This window comes from Camelina sativa, chromosome 9, assembly GCF_030686135.1.
Source record: "Camelina sativa cultivar CO46 ecotype springtype chromosome 9, ASM3068613v1".
Classification (NCBI taxonomy): Eukaryota; Viridiplantae; Streptophyta; class Magnoliopsida; order Brassicales; family Brassicaceae; genus Camelina; species Camelina sativa.
The window spans coordinates 35,516,696-35,537,722 of record NC_141888.1 but is presented as its reverse complement, the minus strand read 5'-3'; the positions used below and the strand labels follow the sequence as shown (position 1 = coordinate 35,537,722).

Genomic DNA, 21,027 nt, shown 5'->3' with positions numbered 1-21,027 from the left:
GTTTAAAACATGGAGGAGTTTTCTGTAATTTAGAGGAGCCCAAACCCATCGATCGAAGGCTGTATAAGAAGGTGGCTCTCCGGGTCAACAACTTCTGAGGGGTAAAAAGGAAACATGGCGAAGGCTAAGAAGCCGAAGAACGAGGAAGCTCCTGGCGCGAAGACGACTTCGGAGAACACTGGAGCTAAAGTTCTTCACCAGAAACTCTTTCTTTCTATCGACTTCAAAAAACGCCAAATCTACGGGTACGTTTCCTTCTCTTTTGCTTTCGATTTGTTCATCCGCGAAAACGAATGCGTGATTGTGATTCTTGGCTGCTTAATTCAATTCGCGATGAATAAACCCTAATTATGAGCAGAATTTGAATTTTACACCGACATTAGTCTTTGAATTTCTCAATTCTTGGTGAAATCCTCTGCTCTTGATGATTTGGGGTTTTACTTGTATGGTCCTTTGGTTTTATCATTCTTTGCTGCATTTTCATTGGATTTTTTTTTTTTTTTTGGCTTTCTATAGTCATACAGAGTTAGAAGTAAGTGTGCCAGATATTGGTATCGTGGGACTACACGCGGAGAATTTGGGAATTGAGAGTGTTTTGGTAGATGGGGAACCCACTGTGTTTGAGTACTATCCGCATCATCAGAACTCTGAATCTGAGAGTAACTGGAACTCGGTCTCTGACCCTGCGTCAGCAGCTGATGCTGCGGCTATGGAATATGTCGGGGTTCTCAAGAGAGAAGACACAGCAAATTTACTGATTAACTGTTGCAAGCCCTCTAAGGATTTATCTGAACAGCTAGATAATGTTACTTTAGAAAATGGTTCCCAATCCTCCGGGGAGGCAAAACAGGTAATTTTCCTGAATTCCCTACTTGTATTGATGAGATGTAATGAGACTTCAAAATTACAGGAACTGCCTTTAATTGGTTTGAAGTACATATCGGAAACCGTGGTTGTTTTGACGATTTTAACTATGGTGTATACTAAAAAGCAACATGTCTTTAGGGTTTTAGACCTCTAGTATTCACCTTAGCTATGCTTACTCTTCGTTTTCCTTTACTGCTTTTGTGGACCAAAGATAACACATATCAAGTTATTTATTCTCGGACTTGTTAGATGCTAAATATGAATTTACCATGTTGGTAGCTGAACTTTAAAAACTAATGCAATCAATACTAATGGTAGCTACTAGCTATCGATACTTTTTTGTCATTTATCTTCTGCTATCGGTTACAACTGAGAACTGGCCTTTTTCGTTATTCCTGATATATCCTCATATGACGCAGAATGTTAAATTGATTCGGATTAACTACTGGGTAGAGAAAATAGAGTCAGGAATTCATTTTGATGAGAACATTGTACATACCGATAACCAAATGAGACGAGCCCGCTGTTGGTTTCCTTGTATAGATGATGAGTACCATCGTTGCAGGTATTCATTTTTTCAAGAACTAATTCTGTTTTCATGTTTCTTGTCTCTTGAGATCAAGAGTGGGTATCTCAACCTGTTTAACCATTTTCATTTAACACTTTGTGGTGGATGCAGTTTCGATCTGGAATTCACTGTTCCACACAACTTTGTGGCTGTCAGTGTTGGAAAATTACTTTACCAGGTAAGCTGTATATCTTTTATACGTGAATGGATTGGAGGAAGTACCATTTTGTTCGATCTGGTATTTTACGTGCAAGTTTGAGTGGAAAAACTTACAACAATGCTGTGGTTCTCATGACTTATAGAATCTGTGTCAAATTTAGTTTCAGCTTGGATAGGAAAGAAGCTATATTCAGTCCTTAGATGATCAGAATATTGTGTTTAGTATAGTTATCTAATGAATCTGGATCAAACAGAATATTTCTCCTCTGTTATATTGTAGGCACAACTATCTGGAAAGCTAACATATGTGGAATATGTTTAGATTTTCCTTCATTCAATCTTATCAGTACCTTTACAAGAAGGTTTAGGGGGGTTGGTTTTTTACATTTCACACTTTTCAGGTTATGTGCAAAGAAGATACTAGCCGAAAAACTTATGTATACGAACTAGCTATTCCTATCGCTCCACGGTGGGTGTCTTTAGTTGCGGGACCATTGGAAGTCCTTCCAGATCAAAACAACTTTCTCATATCTAACTTGTGTTTGCCGTATGATATCTCGAGACTTCGTAATACAATGGAATTTTTCCATGAAGCTTATAGGTCAGTAAATTTGTATTCTTACAATTCCTTGTAATCAAACTGAATCTAAGTATAATTTGCTGTCTACTGGAAAATCAACTTATACAGCTACTATGAGGAATATTTAAGCGCGAACTTTCCATTTGGATTCTACAAGCAAGTCTTTTTACCTCCTGAAATGGTTGTTTCCTCGTCGACTTTGGGAGCTTCTTTGAGTATCTTTAGCTCCCACATGCTATATGATGAAAGGGTTATTGATCAGGTAATGTTTCCTGGTAAATTGGCCTGTGGTTAGATGATACATTTATCAGACACATGTATGTAAATCTTTTGTATATGTCAATATTATAATGGAAGGCTCACCCGACCAGAAATTGTATGGTGCATATTTGGAAAACTACAACGAAAGTATCTGAGCAAGTTGAATATAATTCTGCATTACCTCTTATGTATGTTACAAGCTGAGTTCATCTATTTATTGCATTTAATCCCTTCATTGGAATATGGCTTTTGGTTTAGAAGGTTTCACGTATGTTTACAAGAATTTTTCTTTCTTTGTTGGTGTTTTATTATTTCCTTTATGCACAAATTTGATAGACCTTCAATTATCTTTGCAGACAATAGATACGCGTATTAAAATTGCTTCTGCGCTAGCAAAGCAGTGGTTTGGAGTTTATATTACTCCCGAGTCGCCAAATGATGGTGGGCGCCTGACATTTTTTTACACTTCGCTTTGCGTACAATGTTTTATATCAGCTTCATTTGAAAGCATGTATCTTGTGATTCATGATTGTCCATGTTGTTATAACAGATTGGCTCCTCGACGGTCTTGCTGGTTTCTTGACGGATATGTTTATCAAGCAATTTTTGGGAAATAATGAAGCACGATACCGGAGATACAAGGTTTATACTCACTACTTGTGTTTTTTTTTTCACATATACAAGCTAAAATTACAACAAGTCGAGTTAATCTTCCCTGGACGCCCCTGTAACCATTTCTGAACAAAGTCATGAACCTCTTATCTTGATTCTCTGAATCTTTTTGGTGCAAGTGTAGGCAAATTGTGCTGTATGTAAAGCTGATGATAGTGGTGCAATGTGCTTGAGCGCGTCTCCTTCTTGCAAGGACCTATTTGGAACTCATTCTATTGGGATGCATGGGAAGATACGATCATGGAAATCAGTAAGCATAATTTTCTTTTCATATTTATCATTCCGTGCTCTCAAATTTTGTGGCCGTGTATGAATTTCTGAGATAAATTTACATGCGTTTTGTTACTGATAATAATTATTTTCTGACTTATTTCTGAAGGGAGCAGTCCTTCAGATGTTGGAGAAGCAAATGGGCTCAGACTCGTTTCGTAAAGTATGGACATGTTGTCATCATTTTCCAGGGAATCACTCTGTTAATTTTCTTACACACGTGATTAACAGATTTCTTTTCGATGTTTTACAGATTTTGCAGAAAATTATATCTCGAGCCAAAGATCCATCCAATCCTATACGGTCCCTTAGCACGAAGGAGGTAACATGACTATACAATGATTTCTTCTTTGGGAGCTTTTCTTGACTGAATACTTTCCTTGCTCTGGGAGCCTACATTTTATCAAAATGGATCTATCTCTCAGTTGTGACTTGACATACTTAACAATTATGTCGTAAATGTACCCTCAACCATAATGTGATACCATCCGTAACTTGGTTCAACAACTCATAATCGAATTGTATACAAATACAAAACAACTCCCTCGATTTTTGTGTATTTCTCTTCTTGATCAACTGATTATCTATCAGCTTGAATTTTCGAATTCAGTTTCTAATACATATGTGTGTTTCTCAAATTTCGCTTTTGAGATGCAGTTCCGGCAATTTGCTAATAAGATTGGAAATCTTGAGCGTCCATTTCTGAAAGAATTTTTTCAGCGATGGGTTGCATCTTGCGGTTGTCCTATGCTAAGGTATTTTTTTTGTATTATGAGTTACTTTCTTCTGAACTGAACTCAATAGATACCTGGATCGTCATTAAATCTTATCTCGATGTTCTCTACTGGTGTTTAATAATATCAGGATTGGGTTGTCTTACAACAAAAGGAAAAACATTGTTGAAATGGCTGCTCTGCGCGAATGCACAGCTTCGCTCGATGCAAGGTTATCAGTTATTGGGGCTACTTCTGATTCAGAAAACCGAGATGTGGATGTTGGCTGGCCGGGTATTATGAGTATAAGGGTTTACGAGATCGATGGAATGTCCGATCATCCAAAGTTGCCTATGGCTGGAGACAGATGGCAGCTACTGGAATTACCATGTCATTCTAAACTTGCTGCTAAACGTTATCAAAAACCAAAGAAGGGAGGAAAACCTGATGGGGCTGAAGACAATGCTGATGCTATAGTACCGTTAGAAAATAAAGCAAGGTGGGTTGCTGTGATACGCTATTTCTGGCATTCCTGGTCTGTTTAGTTTTCTTGCAACGACCACAAGAAAAAGAACTGAGAGATTGAATGTTTCTCTGTAGCATTGAATCTCCTTTGACTTGGATTAAAGCTGACCCTGAGATGGAATATATTGCTGAGATTCAACTTCATCAGCCCCTACAAATGTGGGTAAGAGATTTGCTTTGACACTTCTTGAAAATATATTGTGTACATAACAGTCGACTTTTTCTTTGGCTTTCTGCATGGTTCATGACAAGAAGCTCATGAGCTATGTTACGTAGAAGTGGTCTTTCTTTATTGTGTGTGTGCGTGTGTGCTTGTGTTGTCCTGTTACTTGTAGCCATCTGAAAATCCATCACTGGTTTGTTGACTACGCTTTAGGTTTAATCCTTTCTCACACTTGTGTGTTTTCTGTGACTTTTGACCAGGTGAATCAACTAGAGAAGGATGGAGATGTTGTTGCTCAGGCACAGGCAATTGCGTCACTTGAAGCTTTGAAACAACACTCATTTTCCATTGTGAATGCGCTCAATAGTATTCTCACTGACTCCAAGGTTTTGTCCGTCTTTAGTGTACTTCTTTCAAATACCAGTTTGCAGATGTAAGTTCTTTTCTCCAAGATATTATTGTGACATATAGGCTTTCTGGAGAATACGCATTGGCGCAGCGTTTGCATTGGCTAAAACAGCATCAGAGGTATGATTAAAATTGTTCAATCTAATATTCCAAAGTGACAAGACGTATAATTATCAAAATTTTAACTAGATTTTTGAGATTGCAAAAGGCACTGCTTTAAAAGTATAAGATCAGGAACTTTAATGTGCACTTCTTTATGTTTTTAGAGGAACAGAACACGGTGAATTAATGATTCACCTGAAATTATCATTTAAATAAAATTTGTGGGAAAAGAATTCCATTAGTTCAGGTGGGGAAAACTGAAAAAAAAAATTAATCGGAAAACGTTCATCTACGAAATTGCAGAAAGAATGAGGGGAAGAATTTGTTTTCTCTGATCTCTATATTCCTATCATCAATCTTCCGTTCATCTTAATCCCATTTATTCCTTGCATGTTTAACAGATTTTCATGAGTTGTATGTCTATTGGTTTAAACTGCATGCTATGCCATCTTTCAACTTATTTTTGTGAACTTCACCTCTTTAAAGGTCTCATGCGCTGCTTTTTGTGTCCTTTGAAACAAGTCTTACTGCAAATGTTGAGTTAAGCTCATTTCTATTTCTAACAGGAGACTGACTGGGCGGGTTTGCAACATCTAATAAAGTTTTATAAAAGTAGAAGATTTGATGCAGAGATTGGACTCCCCAAGTGAGATTGGTGCCTTTTAATATTTGTACATCTCTTTGGTAACCAGCGGGAGATTTCTCATAAAACTGATGTTCTCCTTTCAGGCCGAATGACTTCCGTGATTTCCCAGAATATTTTGTGCTTGAGGTAATGATTTAAGGTAGGGTATGAGCTTGATATAGTGTCACGAATTGATCTCAGCTGTTAGTAGGAGATGCTATAACATGTCCTTTCGATATGACAGTAAACTGTTACTGCTCTGCTTAGTATATAAATTGGGTTTCTCCTGAAAAAAATTAGGCAACTAATTACTATGTCATGGTGGAATAGAAAACAAATGAATGTTGAGCCAAGCATAAGTTCGCAAATATCCCAAAGCTCCTTTCGTGTTCAGTTCTTTAGGAAATTTTCGTTCTGCAGAGAGGGTGTGTTTTATTGTTTCTCTTCCTAGCCTGCTTACCTCTGGGTTTTCCCGTAGTTATTCCTCTGATACTATGGTTTGTAACAGTCAGCTCTTCTGTTTCACTCGTGGCTTTTTTGGTTATTGTTAGGTTGAATCTATTTTTTCTCTTGAACTTTGAACTTTGTTATAGAACGTCTCCGTAGGAACAGTTGGATTGGATCTCCTGTGTCATATCTATCATTCTTGTTGCAGTAGTAGTAGCATGCGACATTCCTGACTGTTTTATCCAAATTCATTGTTATTTGCTTTGTCTTAGGCCATTCCACATGCCATTGCAAGAGTTAGGGGAGCTGAGGGGAAAAGCCCTCGAGAAGCTGTTGAATTTATCTTACAGCTTCTAAAGGTATACATCTTCATAGTATGTACTAATGAGGGTAAATTTTGTGAAGCTTTCGTAGCTTACTGATAGCCTTCTTATAAAAGCTGCTAGTCTTTATTGCGCTGCAGTGATTTCTATCATCTATGAAACATTAGGTTTATGCTTGTTTTCAGTCCATATTATCATCTTTATTGATTTCGCCATTTATCCTTTATTTTATAGTACAATGACAACAGTGGGAATCCGTATTCTGATGTATTCTGGCTTGCTGTGCTTGTTCAGTCAGTTGGTGATCTCGAATTCTGTCAACAGGTCTGTGATTGTTATCATGTTAACGCTACTCTACGATTTATTAGCTAATTTTTATTTTGGTCTTTTCCTGCTGACGTTGTGATGGGTAGAAAAACCCCTTCAAAATTTTATCAACAAAAAAAAAAATCGTACTTGACAAAACAAGATTTAGTACTTAGCTCATCTGTTATATTAGCTGTAAATATCTTTATCGACATCTCATGCTTTTATGAAAAAAATGAAAATGTTTGTTGGAGGATGAAGGTGGTTACAGAAAAAAAGTGGAGCTGTGTTTTATTCTTATTTAGTTCATATGCAAAGATGTGAATTTAGAGCTTCAGTATACCAGCGTTGATACATGTTTTATTGCTGAACACTTTATGTTTCTTTGTTTCCCTGGCAGAGTTTAACGTTTTTAGCCCCTCTTCTGAAGCGCATTGACAGACTCTTGCAGTTTGACAGGTAACCTCGTGTTTGATGTTTATGATTTTATATGTTTTAACAGTATTGAAAGCTTGTTGGAGATAAATGTACTAGGTTGATGCCAAGCTACAATGGCATCTTGACAATTAGCTGCATCAGAACGTTGGCACAGACTGCTCTCAAGCTTTCTGATTCCATCAGTTTCGTAAGTTGTTTCCTTATTTTTTCTCCAATTGCTCCTTATAACGCTGACAGCATCAGAAGCTTTCAATTAATTGACTTCAGGAACACATCTGTAAACTTATTGAACCTTTCCGAAACTCGGATACAATATTGCAAGTTCGTGTAGAAGCAAGTAGGGCACTTCTTGACATCGAGTACCAATCCAAAGGGATAAGTTCTGCCCTTTTGTTGTTTAAAAAATATGTGGTAGAAGAATCATCTTTGAGAGGTTGGTTACATTCTCTTGCTGGGACATAGCAGCTTTCTGTTTCTGGTAGAGTTCATTTATTTCTTTTTATATATTTGGCCCTTGATTACAGGGCAGGTTAAATTGTGTGTACATACGATGCGGTTATGTCAAATAGCAGTTGGATATGACTCCGACGATTGCGTCGACACTGTTAGTCTTCTGGATTTGCTTCATCTATTCAAGAGCCATGTAGTATTCAACAATGAATTTCTTCGTCACTACTTGTTCTGCATTTTCCAAATCTTCGCTGGAAGGTCTGTGACTTTTACATTTATTGTCTGCCAGATTATTTTCACAAGTACTCTTCTCATGCCGTGCATTTGTTTCTTTATTCATTATGGTTTCCTGTGGGTAGCACAAAAGTAAGTCTTGAGTCGTAGTACATAATTTACTATTTTCCTTAAGCTGTTTTCTAGCTGATGCATCGTGTTTGGGTACATTACTTTATTCCCTTTCGTGAATTTTGTTTGAAATTCAAGTGTCTTCATTTTTGAGCCTAAAGAGAATTATATATTGGTCTTCTTCTGCTTTCACCGAAGTTTTTGACATTCTGAACAGAATATACTTACCGCTATCTCATTTTCAGACCCCCAACGTTGTTTGGAGTGCCCAAAGAGAAACCTTTGCAGCTTGTTGATGTGGAGGCCTGCATTGAGCCGAAGAATGTATTTTCGGTCCCGGGAGCAGAAGCAGGGGGGCCATCACTTTTGGCACTTGGAGATGCCAAAGGAAAATCGCTGGATGTTGTTCCTTTTGGTGTTCCAGCGAGATCACAGGAAATGTTCATGCCTATTGTTTCTGAACTGAGGTTTCCAGAACCTGTTGCTGCGTATGAGGCTCAGCATCTTGAACCTCACATGGAAAGTCAAAACCAACCTTTACATGAAAATCCCATTGTTAATGAATTTCCATTGGATGGCGAAGCCCCAAGAGAAGAATTAGCTAATAGGGAAGTAAACCCAAACCCTCCAATAAAGGAACGTCAAAAAGAACCTGATGTGGCGTCTGTGTCTGCTGTTAGTCACGAGGTCAAGAAGTCTGTTATACGGATCAAAGTCAGACCATCTGGTGCGACCAGCAGAGCCGAGGGATCAGCACGATCCATAGAAAGATCTCAAGGGATTGTGGTACGCCATGATATAGACCGGGGACAAACTAGTTCAGCTTCAGTGGACGCTCCACAGAGAATCTCAACGGATGCTGTGAGCATAAGCAATCAGAATCACGTGGAGGAAGTAAATTCGTGTCACGATGTTGGATCTCGCATGACCGCAAGTATCGGCAGTGTAAAATTTGTAAGCGAAGGTGATACAATTGGGAAAGAGTTGCAATGCACTGCTGAGTCTGGGAAAACTTCGACAAGCCAGAAGGCAGATAATAACATCCAAATCGCAGCGCCTAGCTTCATACCAGTAGATAATAGTATGGAAAACGAGGCGCAGCAGAAATACGCGAGCCTTCAAACACTATCTGTTGGTAAAGAAAAGGATAAGAAGAAAGACAAGGAAAAGAAAGAGAAGAAGAGGAAGAGAGAAGACCCGGTTTACCAAGAAAAGAAACGGTTAAAGAAAGAGAAGAAACGGAAGGAGAAAGAAATGGCAAAGCTTGTGAGCAGCACTTCGGATCCAGCTAAGGAGAAGAAGATAGAGAGTGTCGTCGCGGAGGCTAAAAAAGTAGAAGAGAGTGTCGTCGCGGAGGCTAAAAAAGTAGAAGAGCCAAGCAATGGTGCCGTATTGGTTAAGGTTGAAACAGAGGCTGAGCCATCAGCTCGTCCGTTTCCCAAGTTCCGAATCAAGGTGAAAAGCAAAGCGTTCAACAACTCGTAATGTCTGAGGCAGTCGCTTTGGTGTTTCAAAACTGCTACTTGTCGCTATGGCTTGTTAAAATATCTGATTTAAAAAAATGCATAGAATATGAGTGTGTGACTTGTATACAAAAAAGCTTTGTTGTTGCAATGCAAGCTGTGATGTATATGTCGATGTGATTTGTCCAATGCGCTTAAAGCCTCTCTCCTAGCTTTGGGGTACACGCCAGAGCTGAAGCGCGCTCCACGTCAGTTTCACGAACTAACGTTAGAATCGAAACAGTGCACACATTTAATACTTAATGGACCGATCTGACAATTAATTTCCTGCAGCTTTTTTATTTAATAAGTGGGCGTTGTGAAAAATTAATGGAACAATTAACCCCTAATTATACAATTAGAGTTTTGATACTACATTACCAACAATAAATTTTCCAAAATCTGACTTCGAGAAAAAAGAAAGTAATAAAGAAATAAAGCATTATGTGTTTTTTTGTTAAGAAGATAAAAAAAAAAAGAGGAAACAAAAATAAAATAAGAGAGAAATTAAGGAAAGAGGGGAAAAGTGAAGGAGAAGAAGCACTGTGGAATCGAAAACATATTTTGGTGTATTCATTGATCAACTTGGCGTCTTCTCCAACCAAATCGTCTCCTCTAGTCAAAAGAGAAAGAGAGCTGAGAGAGAGAGAGAGTATGGAGGTAAAGCGAGAAATCCTAATTCCGTAAAGAGAGAAACAGAAAAGAACGATGAACTGTGGGAGAGTGTTCAAGTCCGTACAAGCCTTGGTGGCTCACATCTTTCTCTTGTCTTTCACGCTCGCTTTGGTCCTCAAGCTCGACCACACCCTTACTTACTCCTGGTGGTTAGTTTCTCTCCTCTCTCTCTCTCTCTCTTTTTTTCCTATCTGTGGGACGCTCTGAAGACTCAATTGTTTGGAATCGAAAAATTCTTCTTATTCGTTGAATCGTTGTTAGCTTATTGCGTCGTATAAAATTAAGATTTGAGGATTTGGATTTAGAGCTTGGGGGATTTTTCGAAAACTCGAAGACAAGTTGCGTTTTTTTTTTTTAATCTGCTAAGTACTGTAAACCCCGAGGTTTTGCTCGCATGTGTGAGATTGATTAATTGAAAATTTGATTTACAAGTCTGAGAAAGTCTTGATTCGCCGCCAGTATCCTCCATTCCTTTCTCATTTAAATAGGAATATTCCTCTTTCGGAAACTCGTTTTGTTTTTGTATACAAGACATTAAAAAGTACATCTCTTTATCTCATTCTCTGGTACTATGAGACAGGGAAGCCTCTCTCGTGTCACGTGTTCATGTACCATGTAGTACTATGTTTTGTATGAAGAAACATAAGAGTTTACGGTTTTGTGTGAGGACTGCAGACGGATTTGATGTCAATCTAAACTGAGTCGTTGGGAATTTCTGATTCTTTTAGCTTTCTTGAATCTAACTTTTGGGGGTTATTTTTGGTGTGTTATCCATTTCTTGGTGTTGAATCGGTTAATACATAACAAATTTATCTGTTCCGTTGATTTGGGGATGTAGGGTTGTGTGTCTACCTCTGTGGGCTTTCCATGCTGTTGTTGCACGGGGCAGATTCTCTCTTCCTGCTCCAATTGCTCCTCGTAACCGTCATGTATGTCCCTTACTTCTATAACTACAATATTATTCAAAGCCCAGTGTTGTGATTTTCAGTAAACGCATAGCTCTTGGCTTGTAATGATTTGTTTTTTTTTTTTGGGTGTACAGTGGGCTCCGTGTCATGCTATTGTAGCAACACCGTTGCTTATAGCTTTCGAATTGCTCCTCTGTGTATACCTCGAGACTGCACATGGTATACAACTTATAGCTTATATGATATTTAATGACTCTTGTAGTTTAATATCTTGACAAGGAACAAAATCATTTATGTTTATACTCATGCGGTGAAGCAAATGTTGACTCTCAAAGCTTCTCGTTTGGAGTTTTGGTTTTTGAATTAATGATTATATTGAATAGCGTCACAAAGTACTTTATAAGCTTCTGTAGTGTTTTCTTGATGTCTGATACCTTACTTTTAGTTCCTCCCTGTTTACTGTGTTTTATGTTATTCTATTTGAGATGTAGCTCGTTCGCTGCCAGCTGTGAGCTTGAAGATTGTATTTCTCCCTTTATTGGCGTTTGAAGTAATAATACTTGTGGACAATGCCAGGTATTGTGATAAGATATGTAATACCGGTTTTTATCTCAATTGCTTCTCAAAACCATTTGTTCTTTCTTTTTGTGAACACATAACAATTTGGTTCACATGAGCGATTTTGTTTCAGTTTTCGGATAATATTGTAGGATAGAGGTTATGGGTTGTAGAACAGACTAGTAACAACGATTAGAATGGTTTTTCAAGGCTAATTCAGCTTTGTTATACATGATTTGTGATTGCATTTGTAATACATCCTTTGGTTGAGAAGTGAAGCTACTGAGGTTAGTGAGATATTATCGGGCATATGAAGCTAGTACCAATGATGTGGATTAACAACTTAAATAGACCTTTATTGTAAACTTTACTGTTTCCCTTAGTTGGAAAATTTCTTGGAATTATTAAATCTGCCATTTCTATATGAAGTTCTTAATATACCACACGTTTTATCTTCAGAATGTGTCGGGCACTGATGCCTGGAGATGAAGAGAGCGTGAATGATGAAGCAATATGGGAAGCTCTTCCTGTAAGTCATACTACATTTTTTCATTAAGGTCTAAGCTGTTGTTAAAAGTAATTGGTTCAGCAGCTTAAGACAATATCACTTATTTCTTTACTTGCTTAAGTTGCATTTAGTTTCTATGTGTGAGTTATCAGTAATATACAAATGCTACCATTCTCTTTTCTTCTAATAACAAGACTTTGAAGTCTGATTCTCAAGTCATGGATTGAGAGAAGTTCTCCTTTTGGTCAATTTCTGTAATTTTAGCTTATACAGTTAGGCTGGAAGAAATTTCTGATCTCTGTTGGAGGGTACGAAGCTACTTCAAATAAACTTTTCAGATGTTTCTTTTTGTTGTCTGCAGCATTTCTGGGTTGCGATTTCCATGGTGTTCTTTCTGGCTGCTACAGTCTTTACCCTCCTAAAGCTGTCTGGTACTAATCTGCCATTGTAATAGTTTCTGATTTTTTTGGCTCAAATGATCTACCTAACATGGGCTTTGTCTGTTTAGTGACCATTTAGATTAGACAATTTCTCCAGAAATGAAAACCTATAAATCCTGCAGGATGAGTCATTGTAACTGTTTATATGAAATGGGATGACTGGTGGAACAAGTCAAGCTTTTAGGGATTGAACACCATGTGTTTTTATTTGTTCCTTAAAATACTAAACGTCCTTTATGTGGAGTTCCCTTTCGTATGCACAGCCACTGACATATTTAACTTCAGCTGGCTCACTAACGATGTGGATATTCACCTATCTAAATCCTATCTTATATAAAAGATGTCCATTAATTCCTTATTATTTTATTCGAATCAGGTGACGTAGCTGCTCTTGGCTGGTGGGATCTATTCATTAATTTTGGGTATGTCTTTGCCTTTTTCGGTTACATATATAATTTCTTAATGCTATTGGTGGAATTGATCATGATTGTAATCAATGTGCACGTTTTTGTCTGCAGAATTGCGGAGTGCTTTGCTTTTCTTGTTTGTACAAAATGGTCTAACCCAGTAATTCATAGAAGCTCAAGTGACAGAGAAACCGGGTCATCTTCTACCACTATTCGATATCTTGACTGGAACAGTGGCTTTGGGGTTTTTCCAGAAGACGATAGGCACCAAGATACAACTTGTGGCCTGCAAGACATTGGTGGTCATATAATGAAAATTCCCCTCATTGTATTTCAAGTGGTACTTTGCATGCATCTAGAGGTACACAACATTTCTGTCGATCCTACAGTTCTTGTGTTTGGACATTACTAAAAAGCTTGTGGTTTGAACTTTCAGGGGACTCCTGAAGCTGCTACGCATATACCAGTCCCTGTCCTGTTTTCCCCACTTTTTCTGTTGCAAGGCGTTAGTGTTCTATTTGCTGCTTCTAAGTTAATAGAGAAGGCCGTTCTATTGCTGCGCGACGAAGATGATTCAGGATTATATTTTAGATTTTCATCCAGAGCCCACGATTGCTTAGGTTTCTTGCACCATGGATCCAGGTGATAAATATGTTTAGCTACTTCCTTTGTCTGTTTTTATTGCACAAAAGTTATGGAGGCTAACAAAACCACCAATAATAAATTTTATGTTGTCACTGAATTACTAACAAACATCAAGTTGATGCCTAACATTTGATCCTCTACGTACTCGCTCAGACTACTAGGTTGGTGGTCAATTGATGAAGGAAGCCGGGAGGAGCAAGCTCGACTATACTTTGATCAGGACTCTGGGTTAGTAGTTAGTACAATTTAGCTTCTATGTGGTCCAACGTAAATGGTTATATCTGACCTGTTGAAGATTTCATGAAAATATGTGGTGCAGTTACAATACCTTTTGTGGCCATCCGCCTGAAATAGTCAAGAAAATGCCAAAGAAAGAGCTTGCTGAGGAGGTATTTTCACTTTTTCCCTTACTACCAAAGATATACCTAGTTCATTTTTAATTAAGTCTTTCGTCCTCTGGTCTCAATAATACCTTCACTTTAATTTAATTCCATGTCAGGTGTGGAGACTTCAAGCAGCACTTGGGGAACAAACAGAAATCACAAAATTCAGTCAGCAGGAATATGAGAGACTGCAAAATGTAATGCTCTCTTCCTCTGCTTCTGATAATCTAAAGGGGTTTAGCTTTCACAATTGTTTCTTTTTCGATGTTGCTTATTCGTTGGACTAAATTTTTATATTTCGATGCTCCCTCTGTTACAGGAGAAAGTGCTGTGTAGGGTTTGTTTTGAAAGAGAAATCAGTGTGGTACTACTTCCATGTAGACACCGTGTTCTCTGCAGGTATCCTATACAATTAGATTTTACGCCTTCTTCACAGAAAATAACTGAATTTAAAGTATAAGCTTTTCCAAGTGCAATTGCAGACTGTGATATATAACTCTTAACATTTTTTTTGAGAGCTCTCTGATGATGTCTGCTTATGTTTTTACTGCCATGTTTGTTGCAGGAACTGCTCAGACAAGTGTAAAAAATGTCCCTTCTGCCGTATAACCATCGAAGAGCGGCTCCCCGTATATGATGTTTAACATCTAACTTGACCATCTTCGATATTAAAGTTTTAAAGTGTATATATAAGTGTGTACTGTGTAGAGAGGATATGATGATTCACACTCCTTTTTTTTATCACCCATCTCTACATTGCTGAGTCTTTTTATTTGTGTGAATCAGCATTGAGTACAGGTCAAACAGAGAAAGTCTAGTATATCGTATGCCTCATCTTAAGGCTTTTTTGTAATTATTAATTAATACCTCTGACTTAATTCAGGGAGATATTGTTTGTTTTGTATAAATGTGTTCTTGAATCTCTGGATCTGGTTACACTATTTTATCATCTCTCTAAGAATAACTTTCACTGAACAAACCAATTGTAATGTGGGTAATTAACTAATTTCGGCCTTCTTGAGATAATTATCGGCGGGTAATTAACAGATTATTTTTCTCCAAATGGGCCGAATCTGGCCCAATAGACTTTTGTAGGGACAAATCAAAGGCGACGCGAGAGACCTAACTTAACTCCGGCCAAACGAAATAGAAAAAGAGAGAGAGTGAGAGTGACGGCGAGGAAGAAGAAGAGATGTGGTTCGCCGGCGGTGGAGGAGGACTGAGGAAGCTCTGCAGAGCGTCGGCTGTTTTCGATAATGAGATGAGTTATAACTCTTTGTTGGTGAGATACATGTCGAGAGAACGAGCTGTAAACGTCCGTAAGATAAACCCTAAGGTTCCGATCCAAGAAGCTTACGCCATCTCCAATTCACTCTACGATCTCTTCAAGCGACATGGTCCTCTTTCCGTTCCCAACACTTGGCTCCGTGCTCAGGTTTAATTCCCTCGTCTCTGTATTTATATTCGTCTGAATCTTCCTAAACCCCCACAAATTGATCTGAAATGGTAATTAGTCGCCGTGATCTTGATCTGAGATCCTTAGTTTCTCCTACTAATGTTTAATTCTCTGTATCTTCCGGACCATAAATTCTTTAGGTTAGATCAATGGTATAAGTTTATTTGCTTGTGCATTGTGATTTGACTCGTCTTTGCTAAGGGGTTTTAAGAACTTTAGGTATTGAAATGTTTTGATCATAGTGATAATAAACTCAATATTGGTGATTTATGTTACAATAACAAAATGAAGCTGGGGTTTATATCAATGTTCTGGAGTATAAGCTCTTTAGATCAGTGGTTTAAGTTCATATACTTGTTCACTGTTTGTTTGTTTTTAGAGTGGTTTGACTCAGCTGTGTAAGTTGCTACGAATATGAGTTAATTGAAATTTTGGTGATCATAGTGATAAACTAACTCAGTATTTTGGTGATTGTGTTGCAATAGGAAGCTGGGGTAAGTGGACTGAACAGCAAAACGCACATGAAGCTATTGTTGAAATGGATGAGAGGGAAAAAAATGCTCAAGTTAATCTGCAATCAAGTTGGTTCATCGAAAAAGTTTTTTCACACCGTTTTACCTGAAGATCCTCTACAAGAACAACCGGCTCCTGCGCCTGAGATCATCAACAAACAAGCCTCTAAGAAACGAAGCAAATAAGGACACTCTGGAGTCTGGAGAGAGAGAGAGAGCAAGTCTCTGTGGACAATCTTTTGTTTTATTTCTTTGGGTTTTGTTTTTTCTGTCTCCACCAAGGGAATGAATTGTCATTTTTTTAGTTGCTGGTGTATAAATTCTTGAGAAAGTCATGACTTGCTTTTGTTCTTTGTTCCGTTCCCTTGAATAATATAGATGATCAAGTACCTATGCACAAGTTAGCCACCGATAGCACAATTGTTTTAAATCTTTGACATTCTTTGTATTTTACTGTTAAACTTGCCATCGTTGTGCCAAAAATCACACTTGTCAATTTTAAAAAACTCTTATACAATTACGAGAGTATCATTTTCTTTTCCAATTTAGAACGTCAAAACCTTATAAAAAAGAACCGATTTTTAAATGTATATTTTGGAAATATTAATTCTCTGTTAACGTATTTTTTTTTTTTTGGTGAAACAAGGTCTTTTTCATAGACGTGGAATACCTTTTTTTTTGGTAAGACATAGACGTCGAATACTAACCTCTATAATCTGATTTTATGAAATTAAAGAATGTGGTGAGTTTCGGGCCAACACCAAAATTAAAATTTTCGATCCAAATGTCGGCTCTTCTGCCTCGTAGTATTTTCACGAATTATATTGGATTCAAAATATTTGGGTTTGCAAATGATTGATAGGGTAATGCACAATTTTAGCGCAAATCAGATTTTTGTAAGATACATCTATGAAAACGAAATTGATAACCACGACATCTTTCATATGTGGTAGAGTCTAGAGACAAATCATCTTTCATTTGTACACTAAAAAAAGAATAATTTATAAACATTTTGGAAAACAAAGAAAAAGTAAGCATTTTTTATCCACTATTATCAAATATAGTTTCCAGTTGGAATGTATGTAAGAATTACGATCAAATGATTCAACCTAAAAAAATAGAAAACAAAAATTTTAATATTTGAAGGAATGAGTGATTTTAATGCAATTTATAAAATATTTATTAATGAGAATTTGCAAGGTTATCCTTCGTCGACAATCCCATAATGAACACTTCAAGAAAGATAAGTGATGCATAGATAGAGTGACTAATCTTGTATAACAATAACATCTGATCTAATCAAATCATATGTTTGAGAATAATTTTATGTTGTGGAATAAAATAGATTTGAGAGTTTTTTTTTTGAATTGAAGATGGTTACTGTAATATTTATACAAAACAAGAGTTGGCTGATTCAAACTTTTATTTTTTTGGTTTGATAAGAATAATTTTTTATACAATCTTGCTATTACTTAACATTTGGTTTCACTATTGGAATATTCTCCCAAGTTTATGAGTATTATCTAAACTATATTATTAAATATAAATATGAAATTCTGTTTGAAAATACAGGTTTTCTGATAATTTTGTAATATTACCTTATTTGCCTCGGTAAATTTTAAATATTTAACTCTACAAATTAATAATGGGCTTAAACGGTAAGCCCAACAGAGAAGCGCCCTTTATGCAATTTTTATAAAATACAACAAACTAAACAAATGCTCCATGAATCATCATCAATCATCATCATTTCGGAGTTACCTTTCCGTTTTTGCGATTCTTCCGAATCGGAAATGCAAAATTGAGCTACGAAAAACCCAAACTTTGATTGAGTTTTGAATTCATTAACGTGTAAGACATCTTCTTCTCCTCTCACAAACCCTAATCTCAACGCACGCTTTCAGAAACATCCCCGTTGTTCTTGTTGTATTCGATGTGGTGGTGATTCGATTTTAAAGGCATTGGAGCTGCTAATTGGGAGTTGGTGTTGATCTGATCTAACATTTTTGAGCTTAAAAATTCTCTTGGATTTAATTTCAGGCTGCGTAAGCGTTTCGTGAAGCAAACCCAGCAAATCTGAGCTTAGTTTGAAGCTAAAAATTCAAGCTTTGATGAATCTCCTCAGTTAGGGAAGTATAAGGGACGATGAGGATTCAATAACTAGTAAAGGTTTTTGATGGGTAGGAGAGAATCTTGGTTACATTTGAAATGAGTCGGTCTCCATCTTTCTCTGTGAAGCCTGAGCTTAGTTTAAAGCCTGATCCTGAGTCTTTGAAACGATGGATTCATGCATTTTGCATTATGAGGTTTGATCTTGAGCAAGGGCAGCTTTTGGAAGAGTGTTATCCACCAGGTTGTCTCTCACAAGAAGAAGAAATCGAGGTTTCATTCAATTCCTTTCCTGATTCTGTCTCACAGCATCATAACCGCGCAAGCATACATGACTGCATTTTCTTTTTCCGGTTTCGTAGACCGAAGAAGAACACTGAGGAGAGAGATGGTAGTGATAAGTACTTGTATGGTTATGTGTTTAATAGGCAGAGGCATGATGAAAGGTTGAAAAGGGGAGGTGAACAGAAGTCTGTTGTGATATTATCGCATACGCCTTACTCTAGTGTTTTTAGGCCTTTGCTGCAGATCATTGGCCCTTTGTATTTTGATGTTGGAAATAAGGCTATTCAACATGTTGCTGGTTATGTCTCTATGTGGCCTGCTCCTGTACCCGGTAAGCTAATGGAGCTGCCAATTGGTAATGCAATGCTTAAGGTGAACTTGCCGCCTGCTCATAGCCTTCCTTTGGAAAATGGTGTTTTGTATGAGGAATCTTCTTCTTCCATGGCTCCTTTGCTGCCTACAAATCAGTCTGTTCCTCAAGGTTTATTCCATGATGCAGATCTTTTTGGCATATACCGGGGGCTATTGTTGCAGTTATGGACATTATGGGAGTTGTTACTTATAGGCGAGCCCATCCTTATCATAGCACCAACACCTCCGCAATGTTCTGAGGCAGTTGCTTGTCTTGTGAGTATGGTTGCCCCACTATTTTGTAGCGTCGACTTTAGACCATATTTCACTATACATGATCCAGGATTTGCTCGACTAAACTCACTCCGAGAAGGAGACACTTTCCCGCCAATGGTTTTGGGTGTCACCAATCTTTTTTTCCTTAAAGCTCTTCGCAATATCCCTCATGTTGTCTCAGTTGGAACCCCTGCTCCAAACTCAAACCGTGTAGCCTTTACAAGTAGGTCGGCTGGTAAACTATCTGTTAAAACTGAAGGATTAGGCGTCCAACAGCTTTCATTAAGAAGGTTCTCTCCTACAAATTTGCTAAACGCAGTAAAACTTAGACGAGATGGACCTCTGTGTCTGATGACAGAGCACAAGGAAGCTGTTTGGACCACCTACTCTGCAATAACTAAGCCAGACACTTCTATTTTGAATAGACTTATTGATGCTGGGATGTCACCGAGGGTTGAGGAGTCAATGTCAGTTGTTAATAATGAGATTCTGCGACGCCATTTCTTGGAATTAACTACAAATTTCCTTGCACCTTTTGGTCCATACTTCCAGGTCAATGCTCCTTCCGATGGAACTTCCCCGTATGTTACCCCTCCTTTGCTCCCATCTTTCGGCGCAGATGAGTTCCTTTCAAATTTATCTGCGAGAGGTGTTGGGAAGTTTTTGTCTAAACGCATGAAATCCAACTGGCCCGACTTGTATAGGTAATAATATAGTCCTTGGATTTATTGACTCATTCTGGTCTAGCAGTACGTAGTTCCCTTGCTAAACAGTTCATATTCTTTCAGGCGGTTTCTACAAGGGCCAAATTTTATGCCTTGGTTCCAAAGACGGCGTGCTGTTGCCGAGCAAGAACAACGTAGATTATGGAGGCTAGCTAGAATGAAGACTGATATGAGGCAGATAACGTCTCAGATGAATGAATTGGAAGCAGTGGATTCCTTCAATGCCATTGAGAAACACATTAATGAGGAAGTCAAGGTATATTTACTTGACCTTTTGACTCTTAAATTTAATGTTCATGTTACTTCTGTGCGAGATTCTTTTATTGAGGTCTGAATGCTCTATCTTATTTGGAAACTCTCATGTTAGAGTTAAAATGATCATGATCTTCCTGCTCTGTACTTACATGCCGGAGAGATGTTGATTTTATCTAGTTTGCTATGTATTGCTCTGCGTATTATAGGTAGAACGTAGAAGTCTCTTCGAGAATTCTATGATGATAGACATTAACTAGTTCTCTCTTCAGCAGACCTCAAGCTATTATGACATATCAAAAACAATTCTTTTGCAGGCGCGGGAATCAGGAGGAGGGGGTGCCGATTTGGAAGGAACGTTTCAGAAACTGAAGAAGGATCTACAAGCAGTGTTCAGTGTGCTTCCAAGAGACATGCAGCAACTTCTGCTTTTAAATCCGCAAAGAGCATCCCTTCTTCAAGATCCATCAGATCTCCAATGAACCCTCTTCTTCACTAGGGCTTCCATGAGGATTCTTCTGTTTCTCATTCATTCTTTTTGACTTATTCCAAAAAAGAAAATTGTCTACTCGTTTTTTTCTCTTTACATGTCTCACGAAACATGAGAATCACGCAACACCGAAATCACTGATCACTGCTGTAATTTTCCTGCTTCGTGGATACAGCAGTGAATGAAATGTGTATTGAAAAACATGTAACTATGATTCATATTACGACAACTGAATGAAATGTGTGTGACGCACAAAGTTCTATGCCATATTCCTCATAGCCACCCAACCACTTCAGAATTTTCCAATGGAATGGAGTAATTCA

At 37.8% G+C, this 21,027-nt stretch overlaps 4 protein-coding genes across 7 annotated transcripts; all 4 read left to right on the top strand.

Annotated features, from left to right (window-relative positions):
• Positions 1-9,874, top strand: LOC104713019 (transcription initiation factor TFIID subunit 2). Of its 2 annotated transcripts, none has more exons than XM_010430049.2 (25): positions 1-245; positions 517-850; positions 1,287-1,432; positions 1,547-1,613; positions 1,996-2,195; positions 2,283-2,436; positions 2,792-2,876; positions 2,986-3,077; positions 3,232-3,357; positions 3,487-3,540; positions 3,631-3,699; positions 4,035-4,132; positions 4,242-4,589; positions 4,691-4,778; positions 5,039-5,164; positions 5,250-5,306; positions 5,855-5,934; positions 6,018-6,060; positions 6,633-6,719; positions 6,918-7,007; positions 7,390-7,448; positions 7,524-7,614; positions 7,695-7,860; positions 7,952-8,135; positions 8,468-9,874. In XM_010430049.2, the coding sequence occupies exons 1-25, from the start codon at positions 115-117 to the stop codon at positions 9,705-9,707; spliced, it is 4,215 nt and encodes a 1,404-aa protein (XP_010428351.1). In that variant the 5' UTR covers positions 1-114; the 3' UTR covers positions 9,708-9,874. The 2 variants fall into 2 exon arrangements, 1 of the variants encoding a protein (XP_010428351.1); XR_015566609.1 differs by having other exon boundaries at positions 12-245; positions 6,018-6,073.
• Positions 9,875-10,149: 275 nt separating this feature from the next.
• Positions 10,150-15,170, top strand: LOC104713018 (uncharacterized). Of its 2 annotated transcripts, none has more exons than XM_010430047.3 (14): positions 10,150-10,548; positions 11,238-11,328; positions 11,442-11,526; positions 11,793-11,883; positions 12,325-12,394; positions 12,735-12,804; positions 13,190-13,235; positions 13,332-13,581; positions 13,657-13,862; positions 14,019-14,093; positions 14,185-14,254; positions 14,365-14,445; positions 14,568-14,647; positions 14,814-15,170. In XM_010430047.3, the coding sequence occupies exons 1-14, from the start codon at positions 10,433-10,435 to the stop codon at positions 14,890-14,892; spliced, it is 1,410 nt and encodes a 469-aa protein (XP_010428349.1). In that variant the 5' UTR covers positions 10,150-10,432; the 3' UTR covers positions 14,893-15,170. The 2 variants fall into 2 exon arrangements, with proteins under 2 accessions (XP_010428349.1, XP_010428350.1); XM_010430048.3 differs by having other exon boundaries at positions 10,173-10,548; positions 11,799-11,883.
• A 198-nt stretch (positions 15,171-15,368) lies between these two features.
• Positions 15,369-16,607, top strand: LOC104713016 (uncharacterized). Its single transcript, XM_010430046.3, has 2 exons — positions 15,369-15,683; positions 16,190-16,607. The coding sequence occupies exons 1-2, from the start codon at positions 15,441-15,443 to the stop codon at positions 16,400-16,402; spliced, it is 456 nt and encodes a 151-aa protein (XP_010428348.1). The 5' UTR covers positions 15,369-15,440; the 3' UTR covers positions 16,403-16,607.
• Positions 16,608-17,900: 1,293 nt separating this feature from the next.
• Positions 17,901-20,971, top strand: LOC104713015 (uncharacterized). Of its 2 annotated transcripts, XM_010430045.3 has the most exons (4): positions 17,901-18,067; positions 18,257-19,941; positions 20,026-20,218; positions 20,532-20,971. In XM_010430045.3, the coding sequence occupies exons 2-4, from the start codon at positions 18,425-18,427 to the stop codon at positions 20,694-20,696; spliced, it is 1,875 nt and encodes a 624-aa protein (XP_010428347.2). In that variant the 5' UTR covers positions 17,901-18,067; positions 18,257-18,424; the 3' UTR covers positions 20,697-20,971. The 2 variants fall into 2 exon arrangements, with proteins under 2 accessions (XP_010428347.2, XP_010428346.2); XM_010430044.3 differs by having other exon boundaries at positions 17,929-19,941.
• The last annotated feature ends 56 nt before the right edge of the window (positions 20,972-21,027 follow it).

Bases quoted from the DNA above. Each gene is read 5' to 3' on its own strand.
- LOC104713015 (XM_010430045.3), top strand. From the start codon at position 18,425: ATGAGTCGGTCTCCATCTTTCTCTGTGAAGCCTGAGCTTAGTTTAAAG. The intron at 19,942-20,025 runs GTAATAATATAG...ATATTCTTTCAG, and splicing joins AACTGGCCCGACTTGTATAG to GCGGTTTCTACAAGGGCCAA. The intron at 20,219-20,531 runs GTATATTTACTT...ATTCTTTTGCAG, and splicing joins ACATTAATGAGGAAGTCAAG to GCGCGGGAATCAGGAGGAGG.
- LOC104713018 (XM_010430047.3), top strand. From the start codon at position 10,433: ATGAACTGTGGGAGAGTGTTCAAGTCCGTACAAGCCTTGGTGGCTCAC. The intron at 10,549-11,237 runs GTTAGTTTCTCT...TTGGGGATGTAG, and splicing joins ACCCTTACTTACTCCTGGTG to GGTTGTGTGTCTACCTCTGT. The intron at 14,094-14,184 runs GTTAGTAGTTAG...TATGTGGTGCAG, and splicing joins TACTTTGATCAGGACTCTGG to TTACAATACCTTTTGTGGCC.
- LOC104713016 (XM_010430046.3), top strand. From the start codon at position 15,441: ATGTGGTTCGCCGGCGGTGGAGGAGGACTGAGGAAGCTCTGCAGAGCG. The intron at 15,684-16,189 runs GTTTAATTCCCT...GTGTTGCAATAG, and splicing joins ACACTTGGCTCCGTGCTCAG to GAAGCTGGGGTAAGTGGACT.
- LOC104713019 (XM_010430049.2), top strand. From the start codon at position 115: ATGGCGAAGGCTAAGAAGCCGAAGAACGAGGAAGCTCCTGGCGCGAAG. The intron at 851-1,286 runs GTAATTTTCCTG...CATATGACGCAG, and splicing joins CCTCCGGGGAGGCAAAACAG to AATGTTAAATTGATTCGGAT. The intron at 4,779-5,038 runs GTAAGAGATTTG...ACTTTTGACCAG, and splicing joins ATCAGCCCCTACAAATGTGG to GTGAATCAACTAGAGAAGGA.